We start from the raw sequence: 15,911 nt of genomic DNA, 5'->3' as shown, positions 1-15,911 counted from the left end.
ACATTACATTTAGCTTTTTTTCCTAAAAAATAAAATAAACAAATTGATTAATATTTAAAATAATCAGAGATTTGATTGAAGGCTGATACAGTCAGTAGTGAGAGCGCTGTCTACTGGAGTTTATTAACTCATATTTAATATTGAAGATATTCAGTCACATGAAAAATGAATCAGTTTATGCTCCCTCTGATCCACCAGGGGGCGCTGATTTACATTCTGCTGTTTAGTTCTTGTATCTGAATTTTACCAGCATTAATATTCAATCTGATGCTGCTTGACATTAACAGAATAACTGACTTGTTAAATATGAAACTTATTAAAAACAGATAAACTGAAGATTAAACTCTAAAGCAAACTTTTATAAACACTTTAATCACCTAATGACAGAAAGTCTAACCTTACATATCCAGGGAAAAATATGTGGAATTTATTTACAACTAGATACATATTAGATATATAATTTATGAAGAATTTTTTTAAATAAATATTAAAATTATCAATACAAATATTATACTTGTTGCACAGCAGTCTGCTGCACATTTATTATCTCACATTTGGCACTTTTTTACAGTAACTACTCATTTCTACTTTGCACACTGTTATATTCTTCTTTCTATATTCTGTCAATTTAGTGTATATATTTTATTATATTATATATATGTTCAATTTGAGTTCTTAGTTATATTATTACTGTATATATTTTATCTTATGTCTTATTTGACATCTCTGCTTTAGTTTTATTCGCATATTTTAAATATTCTATCTTTATCTTTACATTATATATGATTTTATATCTCATTGTTATTGTTGTTGTTTTTTTTTTAAATGTATATGTTGTTCTAGAATTGCATAATTACATTTCCCATCTTAAAGATATACCTTTTGTGATTTCTTAACCTGAACAAGCTAAATAACCAGTATAACCAAGCTTGACCAGCATGAACTCACTGTTTGACCAGCATAACCAGCAAGGCCACACTGGTCAACCTGATTAATAGATGACCAGAATTAAATGCAACATACACTATGCTGGTAAAAAGCTGATTAAACACATGAACATCAAAAAAACAGCTTAAACCTTTTAAAACCAGCTGAATTTTTAAGTAGGAAATATATTAAATATCTCCTATGTTCCTTGTTTTAAATTATAATTAAAAACCCAATAGATGAATATATATATTTACCTGGGAGGAGGAGGAAGAGAAGGAGAAGGAGGAATGGGACGGTAGCCATGACAACCCCAAAAACTCCCACCAGTTCTGAGGTATGAAGAATGTAATCCAATTTATACACAGCTACATAATTCAACACTATCAAATAATGTAAAAAAACAACAACAACAGATCAGGACCAAGTTTTTCAAAAGCATCTCAGTATCAGGATCATCCTGAGAGATAGTAGAGAGAGTGTACCGTGTGATGCTCGTTCTACTCTCTAAGAATCATCTTTGTGCTGAGATGTTTTGAGGAATCCAGCCCCGTTGAGATCATGTAGTGAGAAAGATCTTACCTGCTGAAGTTCTCGTTGCTGAATGAGGTGGAAATGTTTGAAACACAAGGATGACGCTCATCATAAAAACGTCAGTGTAAGGTCAGACCCTGTGTGGGCAGGAGCTGATAAACAAATGTTCTAATAAACACAGAAACACTCTGACGTAGGGCTGCTGCATCTGTTTCCATGGTTGGAGACTGGAGAACCAGTCAAACAAGTTCTCAGCTTCTCTGAAAATTGAACTGTTATTTTTGGGCATCCTTCCTAATACTGTATTTGTAGATTGCACTTACTTACTGTGTTCACAGGTAATGATTTCTGGTAGTGTTTCTGAACACAGGCAGAATCATGCCTTTTTAATGCAGTGCTGCCTAAGGTCCCAAATATCACCAGCATCCAGTATTATTATATATTTATACTAATACATACACACTCACAATTATTAACGATCTTTCGTCCAGTCTGTGTCCCCTGTCCAGTCTCAGCTCCCTGTACAGTCTTTTGTCCGGTCTCTGTTCCCATTTACAGTCCAGTCTCCCCTTATATCCAATGTCTAGTCCATAGTCCGGTCACCTGTCTTGTCCTGTGTTCCTACCTCTTAGTTCTGTCTCTTGTCTTGTCCTGTCCTCTGTTATCCCTCTTTTAAAGGGGGGGTTATGTCACACCTTATCCTGTCTTGTATTTCTCTCTTTTGATTCTGTGTGCTTCTGTCCTCAGTTTTTCTGTCTTGTGTTACTAGCCATGTGTTCTGTAAGCACATGGCCTTGTTTTTTATTACCCTGTCTCTGCACTAGCCCCGCCTGCCTCATTTGTCCCCCCACCCTGCTCATTACTTCTCTGGGTGTACATTGTCTGTGCCTGTGTATAAATACTCCATGTGGTTGTGCTTTTTGTTTTACCCTGTTGTGTTCTACCCCACTTTATTGTGTGACTGCTGTTAGTTTGACCCTCGTTCCTGCCGTTTTGTGTAAGTTTCTGGTTTGGTTTCTTAAGTTTGTTTGTTTCTTTGTTTATTTTTGATTCTTTGTTTGACAGACTTTGTTAGTCCTTTATTTTGTTTAATAGTCTTCGTTTTTATGTCACTGTTTGTTTCTTTGTCTCGTGTTTGTTCTTAGTTTTTGTTTTGTAATGGCTACTAATAAAAAGGCTGACCTGCATTTGCATCCTGCCTCTGAATTGTTACATAATGCCATTTGGATTTGTTTAGTCTTTTCTCCTGTTTGGTGGCAGGGAGTTTTATTCTGTATCGCTTGTCAATAAAATAATGCTAATACGTACATTTTACATTTGCACAGTGTCCAGCGCTTGGTCTGGCAGAGGATCTGGGGAGAGAGCCCACTCTGACTTCCTGTTGTGGCGTGACTTCTAGACCAGGTCATAACAAAAAGCAAATACACTGATGAGGAAACTATATGCAAATATGCTTCCAGGAAAAAGTCCTACAGGCGCAAAACATTTGCATAGAATTAGAAAAAAAAGAGAGGAAAATTGAATGCTGCACTTTCAACAGTATCTGCTTAGCAACAACACAGCTCAACCAGCAAAATTCCGATGGCTTATCAATACTAGCTATCTAAGATACCGTTACTAAAAAAAAGGCTGCTCCATGAAGTTTAGCTAACAAACTAAGAGATTTAACAATTACATATGTATTTTCATATGTAATTTCCTGCTTTCTTATGTATTTAAACACCTAAGTCGACCTACAGTAACAGCTTCCCCACAGCAGGTTCTAGCCCTGCCTACTACTCAGGCTATTGACTGACAGGTAAGTTAACCAATCACCATGCACAAACTTAAAAGAAATAGGGAATAGTGTGTGAGCCTAAATAAACTATTGTATTAAAATAAAAATAAAAATAAATATTTATTTAAAAACTTTATTAAATAAAAGGGACATTTAACAAGGCTGCATATTATGTCATGTTTAATGTGTGGTGGTCCAAACAAATAATTGGAAACATAAAAAAAATAATTGTGTTCTTATTGACCACTTATTATCACAGATGCAAATAAGATGACTAGTGTGGACTTCTTACAGTCCAACATCCCAGAATGCACCTCGCAGCAGTATCGGCTTAATGGAAAAAGTACTTACTGTAAGTTATATGTTTAGAAAATAGTACTGCTGTGTGATAAAATAAAGTTTAAAATTATTTTTAGGTAAGAATGTAGGGGTTTAGACGTCAGATATATAGTCTATTTATAAAAAAAACGGCTATATGAAAACCTGCTCCTACTCTCCTGAGAGGGTCACATGATCAAGAACAGAGCTGTTCCAATTACATAAGAACTGTATGGCGTCATCCCGTCCTCGGGACTCCTCCTGGCCAAGTACGGGAGTCCACACTTGTGTACTCCGTATTTAGAAACTACTTAAGTCTTGATTCTGTTAGCGAACATGCTAACTACAACTGCCTAGAAACCACCTTTAACTTTAGCAACAGGTGCTAACATACAGCTAAATGTACATAAACAGTTTTTTTATGAATATAACCAAGCTTAGTTCACTATATCATCAAACATTTACCTCATTTCCACATTTTTAGGGTGTTTACAGGTAGAGAGCTGCTTGGTTCAATAATGTGTTTGAATGCTGGAGAAAGGAACTCAGAAGCTACAGAGACAGAACGCATTTAGGCCACGCCCACACTGTGGGGGACTTTGCACTTGTACTTTGCACTTTCCTCATTACTGATTTTAACTCAAATAGCAAACACGCTAACACACTGTTACATGATTTGCAGGAAAAAAATGAAAGATTTTTTAACTGAATCAAGGTTTTACTGGATTTTAAGACTAAAAAAGTCGTAGTAAAGGTAAAGTTATCAGGAGACTGGAGGGTCATGAGAAGACGCTTGTACAGAGACGTCATAAGAAATTATATAGTCTTTTACTACATAAAAATACTTTTTGAGCCATCAAATGATTTTTTAAGCACCACAGAAGTGCAGATATTTTATGATGTGGTTTGATGATTAGTGACATTTTATAAAATAAAAAATGTGCCTGGTGTTTCTGTCCCTTATTGTACCTTTCTTTCGTGCATGCAATGTTTAAATAACAAAAAATATTCATACAGCTAATTATTATGTAATAATATAGTTTACATTTATTAAAAAATTAAGACATTTTTCATCCCAGATGTGAATGTTTCTGTAGAACTAGCAATCTGTAAAATCTTTGTTTATTGTCAGGAAAAATGAACACAAGGCTGCTATTATAAGAACAAGTTTTCCTGATTACAGCAAACACATCCCTGAAAAAGAACAAAGAACAGTTCTATATATATTTAGGCTTCATCTGAAATATCAGAAATGCTGAACTGAGGCAGAATTTTCTGTTTCAAACACAGCCTTAGATTTGAGAGAGAAATAATGGCAGGCTGAGAGCGCACTCTGCTGGAGCGCACAGACATTTACACCCTGTTTAATTTCACATTTATCTCTCAAGGTATTTGGATGATCTCTGAGATATTTATATGTAAATTTTGGATCATACTTTTTAAATGTAAAATTACCTCAAAATTAGTTTTTGATCATTTTAACTTGTAGTCAATTAATTAAACCTTTGAAAAATATTTTTTTCTCACTAAAAAAAGTTTAACCCTGTCCCAGACAGCTTAGCCCCTGTATGATTATGAATTGTAAGTAATTCTTGTATGACCTTAATATGAGATGTCCCTTGTTTATGATCATTTTATTCCATGTAGATTTTTGTAGAGTATTTAAAAATATTCCCAATTTAACTGCCAGTAAGGTTTTACCTTTGTTTATCCACAACATATTTTATCAAAATATTAATAAAAAACAAATAAATAAACAAACACATAAATCTCAGCATGATGGGGTTGAAGTAATAAAAGGGTTTCAGGTGGGGTGCAGGAAGGACGAGGAGGCGAACACAAACGCAAACCACAAAAATATTTAACAAAAATAAACACAAAATAAACATGGAATAAACAAAAGAAACCAGGACTGAAGAAACACAAGTGAAAACACGTCGCACAGACAGACGTGAAACGTACAAGGACCGACACGGGAACAGGAAACACACAGCTATAAATACACATGGGAACTAGAAACACCTGGGGCTAGGGGACGGAGCTACAACTGAACACAGGTGACAACATTAAAGGTAAAGATGTGGACTAACACTGGGGCGGAGCTACAAAGAGGGAGCACGTGGGAGAGCACAGGCACAAGGAACAGGTAAACACACACAGAAAAACATGACCACAGATTGGAAACAGGGCAAGGACGTGACAGAAGCCCCTCCTAAACGCGCAGCTCCCGAGGCACTCAAAAACGAAACGAAAGCCAAGGGACGAGGACGCGGACTGGACAGGGGACGCGAAAGGAGACTGGGCATGGGGCACGAACGGAGACTTGATAGAGGACTGGACAGGGGATAGGGACGGACACTGGAATGAGGACAGAAAGGCGGACTAGAGAGGTGACGTAAAGAGAGACTGGACGGAGGACTGGACTGGGGAAGCAAATGGAGGAAAGACTGGACAGGGCACTGCACATTACTGGGCCAGGGGACAGTGATGAACACATTAACAGGAATGGACACGAACACAGGGACAGGGACAGGAACAGAAAAACCACCAGGGAAGGGAACCGAAACACAGACAGACACGGGAACAAAAACGAAGTCTCTGAGTGTGGCTCGGCTGCAGCTGTAAGGGACGTGTCTGTGTTCATACTAAGCAACATGTATGATCGAAAAATTTCTACTGGGTTGTTAATGGGCACGTTTGTAAATTATCTACATTTCACTCTACATCTTTCTACCACCAGGGGGAGACTGTTTTAACAATATGCTCAAATGTTCATACTCTGAAATTTTACCCAGTCATTTGTTTCTAACCCAACAGAATAACAGTGGTTTATCAGCTATGAATCAACTGATAACTGGACTTTTTTTTAAACTAATTACTGTAAAATAATTTAATCTAATATAAAATCTTAGAAAAAAGTGCTGCACAATTTACACTACACATTAATACAAACAAATATAACATTTTGTTTCTTTTTATTGTTAATAAATGTTCAATGTTCAGAAATTACACAGCAACACATTACAAGATTTCCTCTCAAATAAAATATGGAATAGAAATGCAGTAGAAATATTACTTTATAAAAATCACCCTTTGTACCGAAACCTTATAGGTAAAGAAAGTTTAAGCATTGTAAAAAATATATACAGTAACTGAAGTGTGTAGCAAGTGACAGTCAGTATTATTTCTAAGTCATGACCTGTTAAGTATCAATCCAATTTTATTAAACAAACCTCCCAATTATAGTAATTAAAAAAAAAACTCAAAACGCACTGTTCCACATTATTTAGCAGGCCACAGGTTTCAAGCAACATGGGAAAGAAAAGGGATCTCTCTGTTGCTGAAAAGCATGAAATATTGCAGTGCCATTGCAAGATATGAAAAATATAAAATTGGATTAAACTTAATGGGTCATGAATTAAAATTATATTTACTGTTATTTACATTGACCATTTAGTAAAAATCGGAGTGAAATATCACTTGCATAACATTTTGAAACACGGTGTATAAATGAAGAATTTCTGTACATTTTAGTGTTTATCTGCTCGACTGCTTGATTAGGATGAGCGTTTATAATGATGAAGCTCTTCCTGAAAGAAATCGAAGAGTCAGAGAAACACTAAACTGTTAAGTTCGTTTAAGTCGACAGACGGCTCTGAGTTTAGAGACGCTCGTCTTCACACTGAATGATTTCTCCACAGGGTTCGGGGCACCACAGCTGGAAGGCGGTGGGCGCTCTCCAGACCATTTGGTCCAGGGACCCAAAGACAGTCTACTAGACAACTTCAGCAGCTCAGTGATTCGCTTCTGTCCAAGCCCCACCCACATCGGCCCAGAGACACCCCTCCTCCTGAGCTCAGACTCCAGCTGTTCCTGCTCCAGATCAGACTCGATGCGCAGAAGTCCATCCCTGTTATCTTTCTTACAGTAGTCCAGAGTGTTCTCCCAGCTCATGGTGTCATCACTAACATGGACTTGTTCACTAACATCACTAACATGCACTGATAGAGACACATGAACACAAACAGAAAAGCATGTTTTAGACTGAAATAGAAGAAACAGATCAATAGAAGAAACAGATCAATAGAAGAAACAGATCAATAGAAGAAGTCAGGACTTACTGCTGTAGCACAGAGCAGATCCAGTATTACTGCACGGTACTGAATACATTTTTCCTGATACCAGTTTCACACAGTCTGCTGGAGAAGGTTTAGGGTGATCGTCCCACCAGTTTCTGTAAAGAGATCTTTTTCCATCAGCCCACTGCCAGTCATCATACAGCAGACCAATCCAGAAGGGATCTTTTGTCTTCGTCCCTTCTTTCTTCACTGCTTCATTCTGCTCCTGATCTCTGATGCTGACCAGATCAGTGTAGTTCTTCCTGCAGTAACTCTGAGCTTCATACCAGGTCAGAAACTGATCAGTGATCAGATAATAACTGGGGTTAGTCTGATCTGTGGACGGGAAAGCAATGAAAACTTTGCATTTAAAAAATAGTTCAGAACTAATACAATTGAAATATCTGTAGTTATAGTCAGTATTTACCTTGTTTGTAACACATGAAGTTTCTTGTCTCTGTACACTGAAGATTTTCCCATGAACCACCAGCCTTCATAACAGAACAGCAGGGCCATGAGCCACAGTCTCCAGTCTCCAGATTGCTGAATGTAACGTTATCACCATTAGACCATTTTACACTGGACTGGTTCCTGTACAGACCGGTCCATGCAGAGCCGATACCAGTCAGTCTGATCAGTGCAGTGATGTTTTCATCATTATACACAGTGACCAGATCAGTGTAGTTCTCTCTACAAGCTGCTCGAGCTTCAGACTGAGTCAGGTTCTTCTCTATGAGATGGAAAGTTGTGAGAGAATTTCTTTGTTCTGCAGCAGAAAAGACTGTGGAGAAACGTTCTGTAGTTAATGAAGCGGAACAGAAATTAAAGTGTTACACAGGGGATCTGCAGGTAAAATGACATTTTAAGACATTTTAATTGGACTTCCAGCAGGGAGCAGGTAGACACAGGAGAAGAAATGGTAGACTTGCAGTGTGTCCCAATTCAGGGGCTGCATCCTTCGAAGGACGCGGTCTACGAAGGTGTGACCTTCGAAGGATGGGTAGGCTGCGATGGCAGTACTGAAATGGGACAGTCTACCCTACGGAGTATTTCCTGTTTCATGTTTGAGATTTTACCTTCCACAACCAAAGTCAGAGCTGAGAAATGAGCCAGAGATTTTGATTCTAGTTTTCTTCAGACCACAAAATACCAAATTAATAAAGTCCAGGTTAATTAACTGTGCAAATAATACTTAAATGTTTTAAATATGAATGGGTGAAACTGAACATAAACAAATAAAAGGGTGTTTGAAATGAAGTTGGGAAAAAAAAGAAGAAATTAGAATAAAGTATTATTTACTTTATATATATATATATGGGTCATGTTTACAACAAACAGTTCTGAGATCAGAGATTACATTTTTAAACTCTCATATATCTCAGCTCTAATCTCAGATCTGCTGCTTTCACTTTATTATTACCCAAACTCGAGAAAAGATTTAAACGTTTCGAAACTGTGTGCCATAATTAAGTCTGTTTTTGTGCAGTCATGTGGCTTTTTCGTTTTGATACAGACTTCAAAACAGTGTATCGAAACACTTTGATTCAAATAATATATTTAACTAATAATAGAAGTGTTAAAATAAATAATAGACCATATTGATATAAGTAATAAAATTAATTACTATATATGCACATAAATACGTTCACTATAAACATATAGAATTAAAAATAATTCTTTCTATCTGCTGTACACTTGTATCCAACACCTACCACAACCGTAACAATTAACACACAGAATTACGACCACTTTCACAATAAGAAAATGACAAAGCGCCATTAATGAGATTTGAAAACGGGTTCCAGTACAAAACTGGGGTAATCTAACTAAACAGTGCACAAAAATAAAACCAAATTTGTATTTACTGTCGTGGTATTTTTAAGGTCTTAGGGGAATTGATTTGAGACATTTAAGACATTTTTAAGAATATTTTTAAGGGTACCCTGGTTATATAAAAAGAAAGTAATGGTAATAGATTAAAATTGCTTATTAAGTTGAGGTTGTTCTTTAATACTTAATATTCAATAAAAGTCAATCCTGTTACCTTTCTTACAGTAGTTCAGAGTGCTGCTCATCCCGGTCATTTGGTCATCACCGACATTAACAGATGCTGATAGAGAGAGTACAGAGCGTGTTTTAGAGTGAGAGCAGAGACACTCTGATTTATATACAGTGTTTTATATAGATGATACTGAACACTGCTGAGAGAGTTATAGAGAGTGAAGTCAGGACTCACTGTTATAGCACAGAACAGCAGGCACAGGATTACTGCATGGTACTGCCTGCCATTTCCCTCTATTCAGCTGTGTACAGTTTTGTGATGATCGAGGTTGATCATCCGCCCAGTTTCTGTAAGCAGATCTTCCTCCATCAGCCCACTCCAGGTCATCACGCAGCAGACCAATCCAGAAGAAATCACTGCTCTTCATCCCTGCTATCTTCACTGCTTCATTCTGCTCCTGATCTCTGATGCTGACCAGATCAGTGTAGTTCTTCCTGCAGTAACTCTGAGCTTCATACCAGGTCTTATTCTCAGTGATCAGGTGATAGCTGAAGGTGAGGTCAGTCTGATCTGTGGAGAGAAAAGATTGAACACATTTAGCTCTTTTCTGCAGAAACTCTTTGAGATTTTGGTCACCAGCGTCCAATGAGAGAAAAGAAACTCATAGAACAACTTTTGAGTTTAATTTTGTTCTATCTCTGAGTTTCTGATGTCATGAAGATGCTCTATATACAATGACTTGCAAAAGTATTCATACCCCTTGAACTTTTTCACATTTTGTCACCTTACAACCACAAACTTAAATGTATTATATAGAGATTCTAAGTGATGAACCAACACAAAGTAGCAGATAATTGTGAAGTGAAATAAAAATGATACACTTTATTCAATTTATTTTAAAATAAAAGTTTGAAACCTGTGATGTGCAAAAGTATTCAGCACCCTTTGCTCTGAACCTAAATAAAGTTCAGTGCAGTCAATTGCCTGCCTTCAGAAGTCACTAAATTAGTTAATAGAGTCCTACTGTGTGCAATTAAGTCTTAGTATAACTATAGCTGTTCTGTGAAGGCCTCAGTGGTTTGTATCCATGAACAATCAGCTTCATGAAGACCAAGAAACTCACCAGACAGGTCATAGATAAAGTTGTGAAGAAGTTTAAAGCAGGGTTAGGTTATAAAAAATTATCCTAAGCTTTAAGCATCCCAAAGCGCACTATACAATCCATCATCCAAAAATGGAAAATGTATTTCTACAACTGTAAACCTACCAAGACATGGCCGCCCAGCCAAATCAACAGATCGAGCAAAGAGAGCACTGGTCAGACAAGCAGCCAAGAGGCCCATGGTCACTCTGGAGGAGCTGCAGAAATCCACAGCTTCAGTAGGAGAATCTGTCCACAAAACAAATAGAAGTTCTGCACTCCACAAATCTGGCCTTTATGTAGGAGTGTCAAGAAGAAAGCCAGTGTTAAAAGAAAGACATGAGAAGCGCTGTTTGTACAGCAAACATGTGGAAGAAGGTGCTGTGGTCAGATGAGACCAAAGTTGAAAAGTAACACTGATCATCATCCTGAACACACCATGACCAAAGTGAAAGATGGTGGAGGCAGCATCATGCTGTGGGATGCTTTTCTTCTGCAGGGACAGGAAAGCTGGTCAGAGTTGATGAGAAGATAGATGGGGCTTAATACAGGATAATCCAAACCTGTCAAGTTTTAGATTTAAAAATAAGGGATATTTTCCTCTGTCCGCTTAAAGTCGTCCCACCAGCCCAACGAAGGTTCAGTATCCCTTACATTTTAAAACAGGTTTACAAAAAATCTAAAATAACCACATGTGAACCACTTACACACTACAATTAGATTATCAGAATCTGAAATGTCATTCTTTTAATACAGCCAAATTAAAAACCCTTTTCTATATCATTTTTTTTATTTAAGATTTCATGTCTTTTTTGTAATAAATGCACTCTTTTATATGATATATTTTTTATTTATTTAATGGATTTAAAATTGAACAAAGGGTGCACAAATTCTGCAAAATGACTGTTGGTGACCTAAAAATGGTATTATGAGCTTTTACTAAAAGGACATGGACCAGATATATTCCATCAGTAAAAATTAGTCCTAAGGGGCCTACACAATAATTTTTAATTAATTCTTCTTCCTTTTGATCACTCCACCCCTGATCAGTTCAGTTAATGTCGGTCCTCTCCACATTTCTAGTTAAACTGAGTCACAAGCTGTAATTTTTTTTATTTTAAAAGGTTTAATCTGTGTGTTTTATTTCGGAGTATTTTTAAGCAGCTATCAGAAAAATCTCATCACAGTTTCCATGATTAGCCTACCGTTACCTTTCTTTTAGAAAAATCGCTGCATGTATGTTTTAACTTCAGCAGATCCAACTAGCTGCCTGAACTCACAGCGAGGAGGGCGGGGCTTCCCCACACTGACCCTCCTTGCAAGCTGATTGGCTGTTTCTCCTGAAAGGCGGGACTTTCTCCTTGAACCGGCTCCACGATTGGTTAAGAGACACAGAGCGGTCAGTGCCCTGTATCCTCAATAATATATATTTTTTTATTTTAATAAAATACGGGAAATTTACGGGAAAATACTAATACGGGAGGACGGCGGGAAAGAGGAGTAAAATACGGTAGTTTCCCGGCCAAAACGGGAGACTTGACAGGTATGGGATAATCCTGGAAGAAAACCTGGTGGAGGCTACAAAAGACTCGAGACTGAATTCAAGAGAGAGCTTCAAGACAATGACCCTAAACATACAGCCAGAGCTACAGTGGAATGGTTTATATCAAAGAATATTCATGTGTTAGAATCACCCAGTCAAAGTCCTGACCTAAATACCACTGAGCTTCTGTAGCAAGACATGTAAATTGCTGTTCACAGACGCTCTCCTTCCAACCTGGCTGAGCTTCAGCTGTTTTATAAAGAAGAATGAGAAAAAATCTCAGTTTCCAGATGTGCAAAGCTGGTAGAGACAAACCCCAAAAGATTGCAGTTGTATTTGCAAGTAAAAGGGGGCTGAATACTTTTACACATCACACTTTTCAGATTTTTATTTGATTACATTTTTTAAATCCATCATTTTCATTCCACTTCACAATTTTCGCTATTTTTTGTTAGTCTATTACTTTAAATCTCAATAAAATACATTTAAGTTTGTGGTTGTAAGGTGACAAAATGTGAAAAAGTTCAAGTATTGTAATGGAATACCGTGGTATTAAATGATTCAGAATGTTAAAGTGTTTGAGATTGGGTAAAGAGTAACATCTGGTTTTTGTACGAATACTGGGTGCTGGTAATGGGGAGGTTCAAGACAGCAGGGATCCAGAGTTTTAGTCACGTACACTACGTGCAACATGGATCGGGGTGAGGGGCTGAGAGAGAGTATAAACAGGAATGAGCGGGTTAGCTGGGTGAGCAGATTCTTGGTGTACGCAACACTGTCTGACTTCAATAAAACTTTGTTACTCTCTTCTATCCTGACGCATTCAGCATTATTCTTCCACTTCAAAACCACCAAGTTCCACAACATTATGAATACTTTTGCAAGCCACTGTATAACAGCAACAACCCCCTTTATGCCCTAACAGACAACAAAGAAACTGAAAGATCATATCTTATCTAGAAATAGAGTTTACTGTAGAATAACTTTTATATACTTTTCTTTAAATGTGTGGTGCTTTTATTAAATATTAAACATTAATGTGTTAATGCACGACAATAATCTGGAAAATTTACACTTTCATTTTTGTTATGCAAATTAGTAAGTTACCAAGTTTAAACACAAAATTCTCCTGTAATTCAACCTTTTAACATGGCTAGTGACATTTTAGCACACACACATTGTAAGATGATTGATCCTGTTAAGATTAATCACAATCATTCACAGAGAACTGCTGTAGTTAATCTGATTATCAGTGCTCATTATAAGTGCTTTATCATAAAAAAGTGACTTAAGTAGAAGTTGAAGTGTTCTTTAAGCTCTACACTTAATGGAAGAACTAAAGTATTCAACATTTTTTGTATTTAGGTATTGTTTAAGTAGTTTATTTGTAAAATATAGTACTGAAGTACTGAAAGTAGTAGTACTCAGTGTGTAAGGCAGAATGGGAGCAGCACCATCTTTTATAAGATTAGATTAATCACTTGATTCACTCAATGATGAACAGCTTTATCAAACCCAGTGACAGTGCAGAGCATCGACCGCTCTGAACATTTTTATACTAGTTTCTATAAAACGATTAACAGTGCAGCACATAAACCATGTATCAGAGTAAAAGTATTACACTCATGGAAAATATGCAGTGAAGTAAAAGTGGAAGTGCGAATAAAAATAATACTCCAGTAGATACAGACACAGCCTTTTAGTACTTAAGTACAGTAGTGAAGTGGTTCTATTATTTCACTTTACATCTTACGTTTATACATGGATTTTCAGCTGAAAGTGTTACACCATATATAAAGTATAATATACAGTATACAAACATTAAAGTACATTTAGTTGAACTCATACATAGTGTCTAAGTAGCACAACTTCCTAAATACAAAGCAGCCAATAAGAACATAGATGATTTACACACATTCAGCATATATAACAGGATAAAAAAAATATTATTTAATAATAAGGTATAAAGAAATTGTGGTAAATGGTTGTGTGAAAACAGTAACAAGAATAAAGATGACCTTTCAAATCTGAAGCTCAATAGTTAATAAACAGTATTTACCTTGTTTATAACACATGAAGTTTCTTCTCTCTGTACACAGAGGACTTTCCCATGATGCATTAGTCTTCATAGCAGCACAGCAGGGCTTTGGCCCACAGCTTCCAGTCAGAGCACTGAATGTAACTTCATCACCATTAGACCATTTAGAACTGAACTGACTGCGCTGAAGACCAATCCAGGCTCTTCTGTCTGCAGGCAGAGTGTTATTCAGTTCAGTGTTGATCAGATTAATCAGTGCAGTGTTCTCTTCTTCACTGCACACAGTGACCAGATCAGTGTAGTTCTCTCTACAAGCTGCTCGAGCTTCAGACTGATTCATACTCTTCTCAATGAGATGGAAAGTTCTGAGAGGACTTTGTTCTGCAGGAGAAAAGACTGTGGAGAAAAGTTCTGTAGTTAATGAAGCAGAACACAAATAAACACGAGTAGATGTGTCTAAATCTTTACACACAAACATTTTACAGCTCATTAAAAATGGACTAATAAATATTTATTGTTGCAAATCAATGAACTCAACTATTTGCTGTTTTTTTCATCCCTCGTTCCTCCCATTCACTCACAAGCATTTTCAACAACACCTAGAAAACACTTGAAACACGACTGGAAACACTCAGTAATCTTTCAAAATTTGTCAAACATACGGTTTCCATAGCAACCATCTAACAACAGCTTAGCAATGAACCAATTAGCATGGAGTAACATCCATGCAACAGCTTGAAACCACTTAGCAACATAAATAGCAACCATATTGGATACCACAGCAACCACCTAACAACACAGTAGCAACCAGCTAGAAACAACATAGCAATATTGTAGCAACCATCTTGCATACCCTAGCAACCTCTCTGAGACACCACAACAACAGTCTTTAATACCACAGCAACAGCCGAGAAACCAGCTAGAATCCACTTAGCAGCATAGCAACTACCTAGCAACCACTCAGTAGCACCCCATCTTGGATACCATAGCAGCAGCCTAGCAACAGCATAGAAACCAGATAGTAATCACTTATTAACATAAAAACACCATATTGGATACCACATCAACCACCTAACAACACAATAGCAACCAGCTAGAAACAACGTAGCAATATTGTAGCAACCATATTGCATACCTTAGCAAGCTCTGTGACACCATAGCAACCATCTTGTATACCACAGCAACAGCAGAGAAACCAGCTAAAAACCAATTAGCAACATAGGAACACCTTAGCATCCATTCAGCAAAACAATAGCAATGAGTTAGGAACAACTTAGCAACATTGTAGCAATCACCTTGCATAGCCTAGCAACCACTCAGTAACACCACAGCAACTGTCTTGGATACCATAGCAACAGATTAGCAACAGCATAGAAACCAGCTAGTAACACCTTAGCGACCACCAAGCAACACAATAGCAACCAGCTAGGAACAACTTCGCAACATTGTAGCAACCATCTTGGTATTCAACTATCTTGAATACCATAGCAACAGCCTAGCAACAGCATAGAAA

At 37.1% G+C, this 15,911-nt stretch overlaps 3 protein-coding genes across 3 annotated transcripts in view; all 3 read right to left on the bottom strand.

Annotated features, from left to right (window-relative positions):
• LOC125801640 (macrophage mannose receptor 1-like) overlaps positions 1-1,360 on the bottom strand; it is a 224,400-nt gene extending 223,040 nt beyond the window's left edge. The window contains exon 1 of the mRNA XM_049478423.1: positions 1,185-1,360. Coding sequence (XP_049334380.1) covers positions 1,185-1,233 — 49 coding nt within the window. The 5' untranslated portion in view covers positions 1,234-1,360. The remainder of the gene's footprint in view (positions 1-1,184) is intronic.
• Positions 1,361-6,566: 5,206 nt separating this feature from the next.
• On the bottom strand, positions 6,567-9,778 carry LOC125801642 (putative C-type lectin domain family 20 member A). The gene is made up of 4 exons (XM_049478427.1): positions 9,719-9,778; positions 8,102-8,455; positions 7,678-8,010; positions 6,567-7,557 (listed from the first exon to the last, which is right to left on the bottom strand). Exons 1-4 carry the CDS (start codon positions 9,756-9,758, stop codon positions 7,184-7,186), a joined length of 1,101 nt encoding a protein of 366 aa, XP_049334384.1. The 5' UTR covers positions 9,759-9,778; the 3' UTR covers positions 6,567-7,183.
• Positions 9,779-9,899: 121 nt separating this feature from the next.
• On the bottom strand, positions 9,900-14,867 carry LOC111194620 (layilin-like). Its single transcript, XM_049478998.1, has 2 exons — positions 14,420-14,867; positions 9,900-10,246 (listed from the first exon to the last, which is right to left on the bottom strand). Exons 1-2 carry the CDS (start codon positions 14,736-14,738, stop codon positions 9,900-9,902), a joined length of 666 nt encoding a protein of 221 aa, XP_049334955.1. The 5' UTR covers positions 14,739-14,867.
• Between the last annotated feature and the right edge of the window lie 1,044 nt (positions 14,868-15,911).

Source organism: Astyanax mexicanus, chromosome 4, assembly GCF_023375975.1.
Source record: "Astyanax mexicanus isolate ESR-SI-001 chromosome 4, AstMex3_surface, whole genome shotgun sequence".
In the NCBI taxonomy this organism is placed as follows: Eukaryota; Metazoa; Chordata; class Actinopteri; order Characiformes; family Acestrorhamphidae; genus Astyanax; species Astyanax mexicanus.
This window is presented reverse-complemented; position numbering and strand designations above follow the sequence as displayed.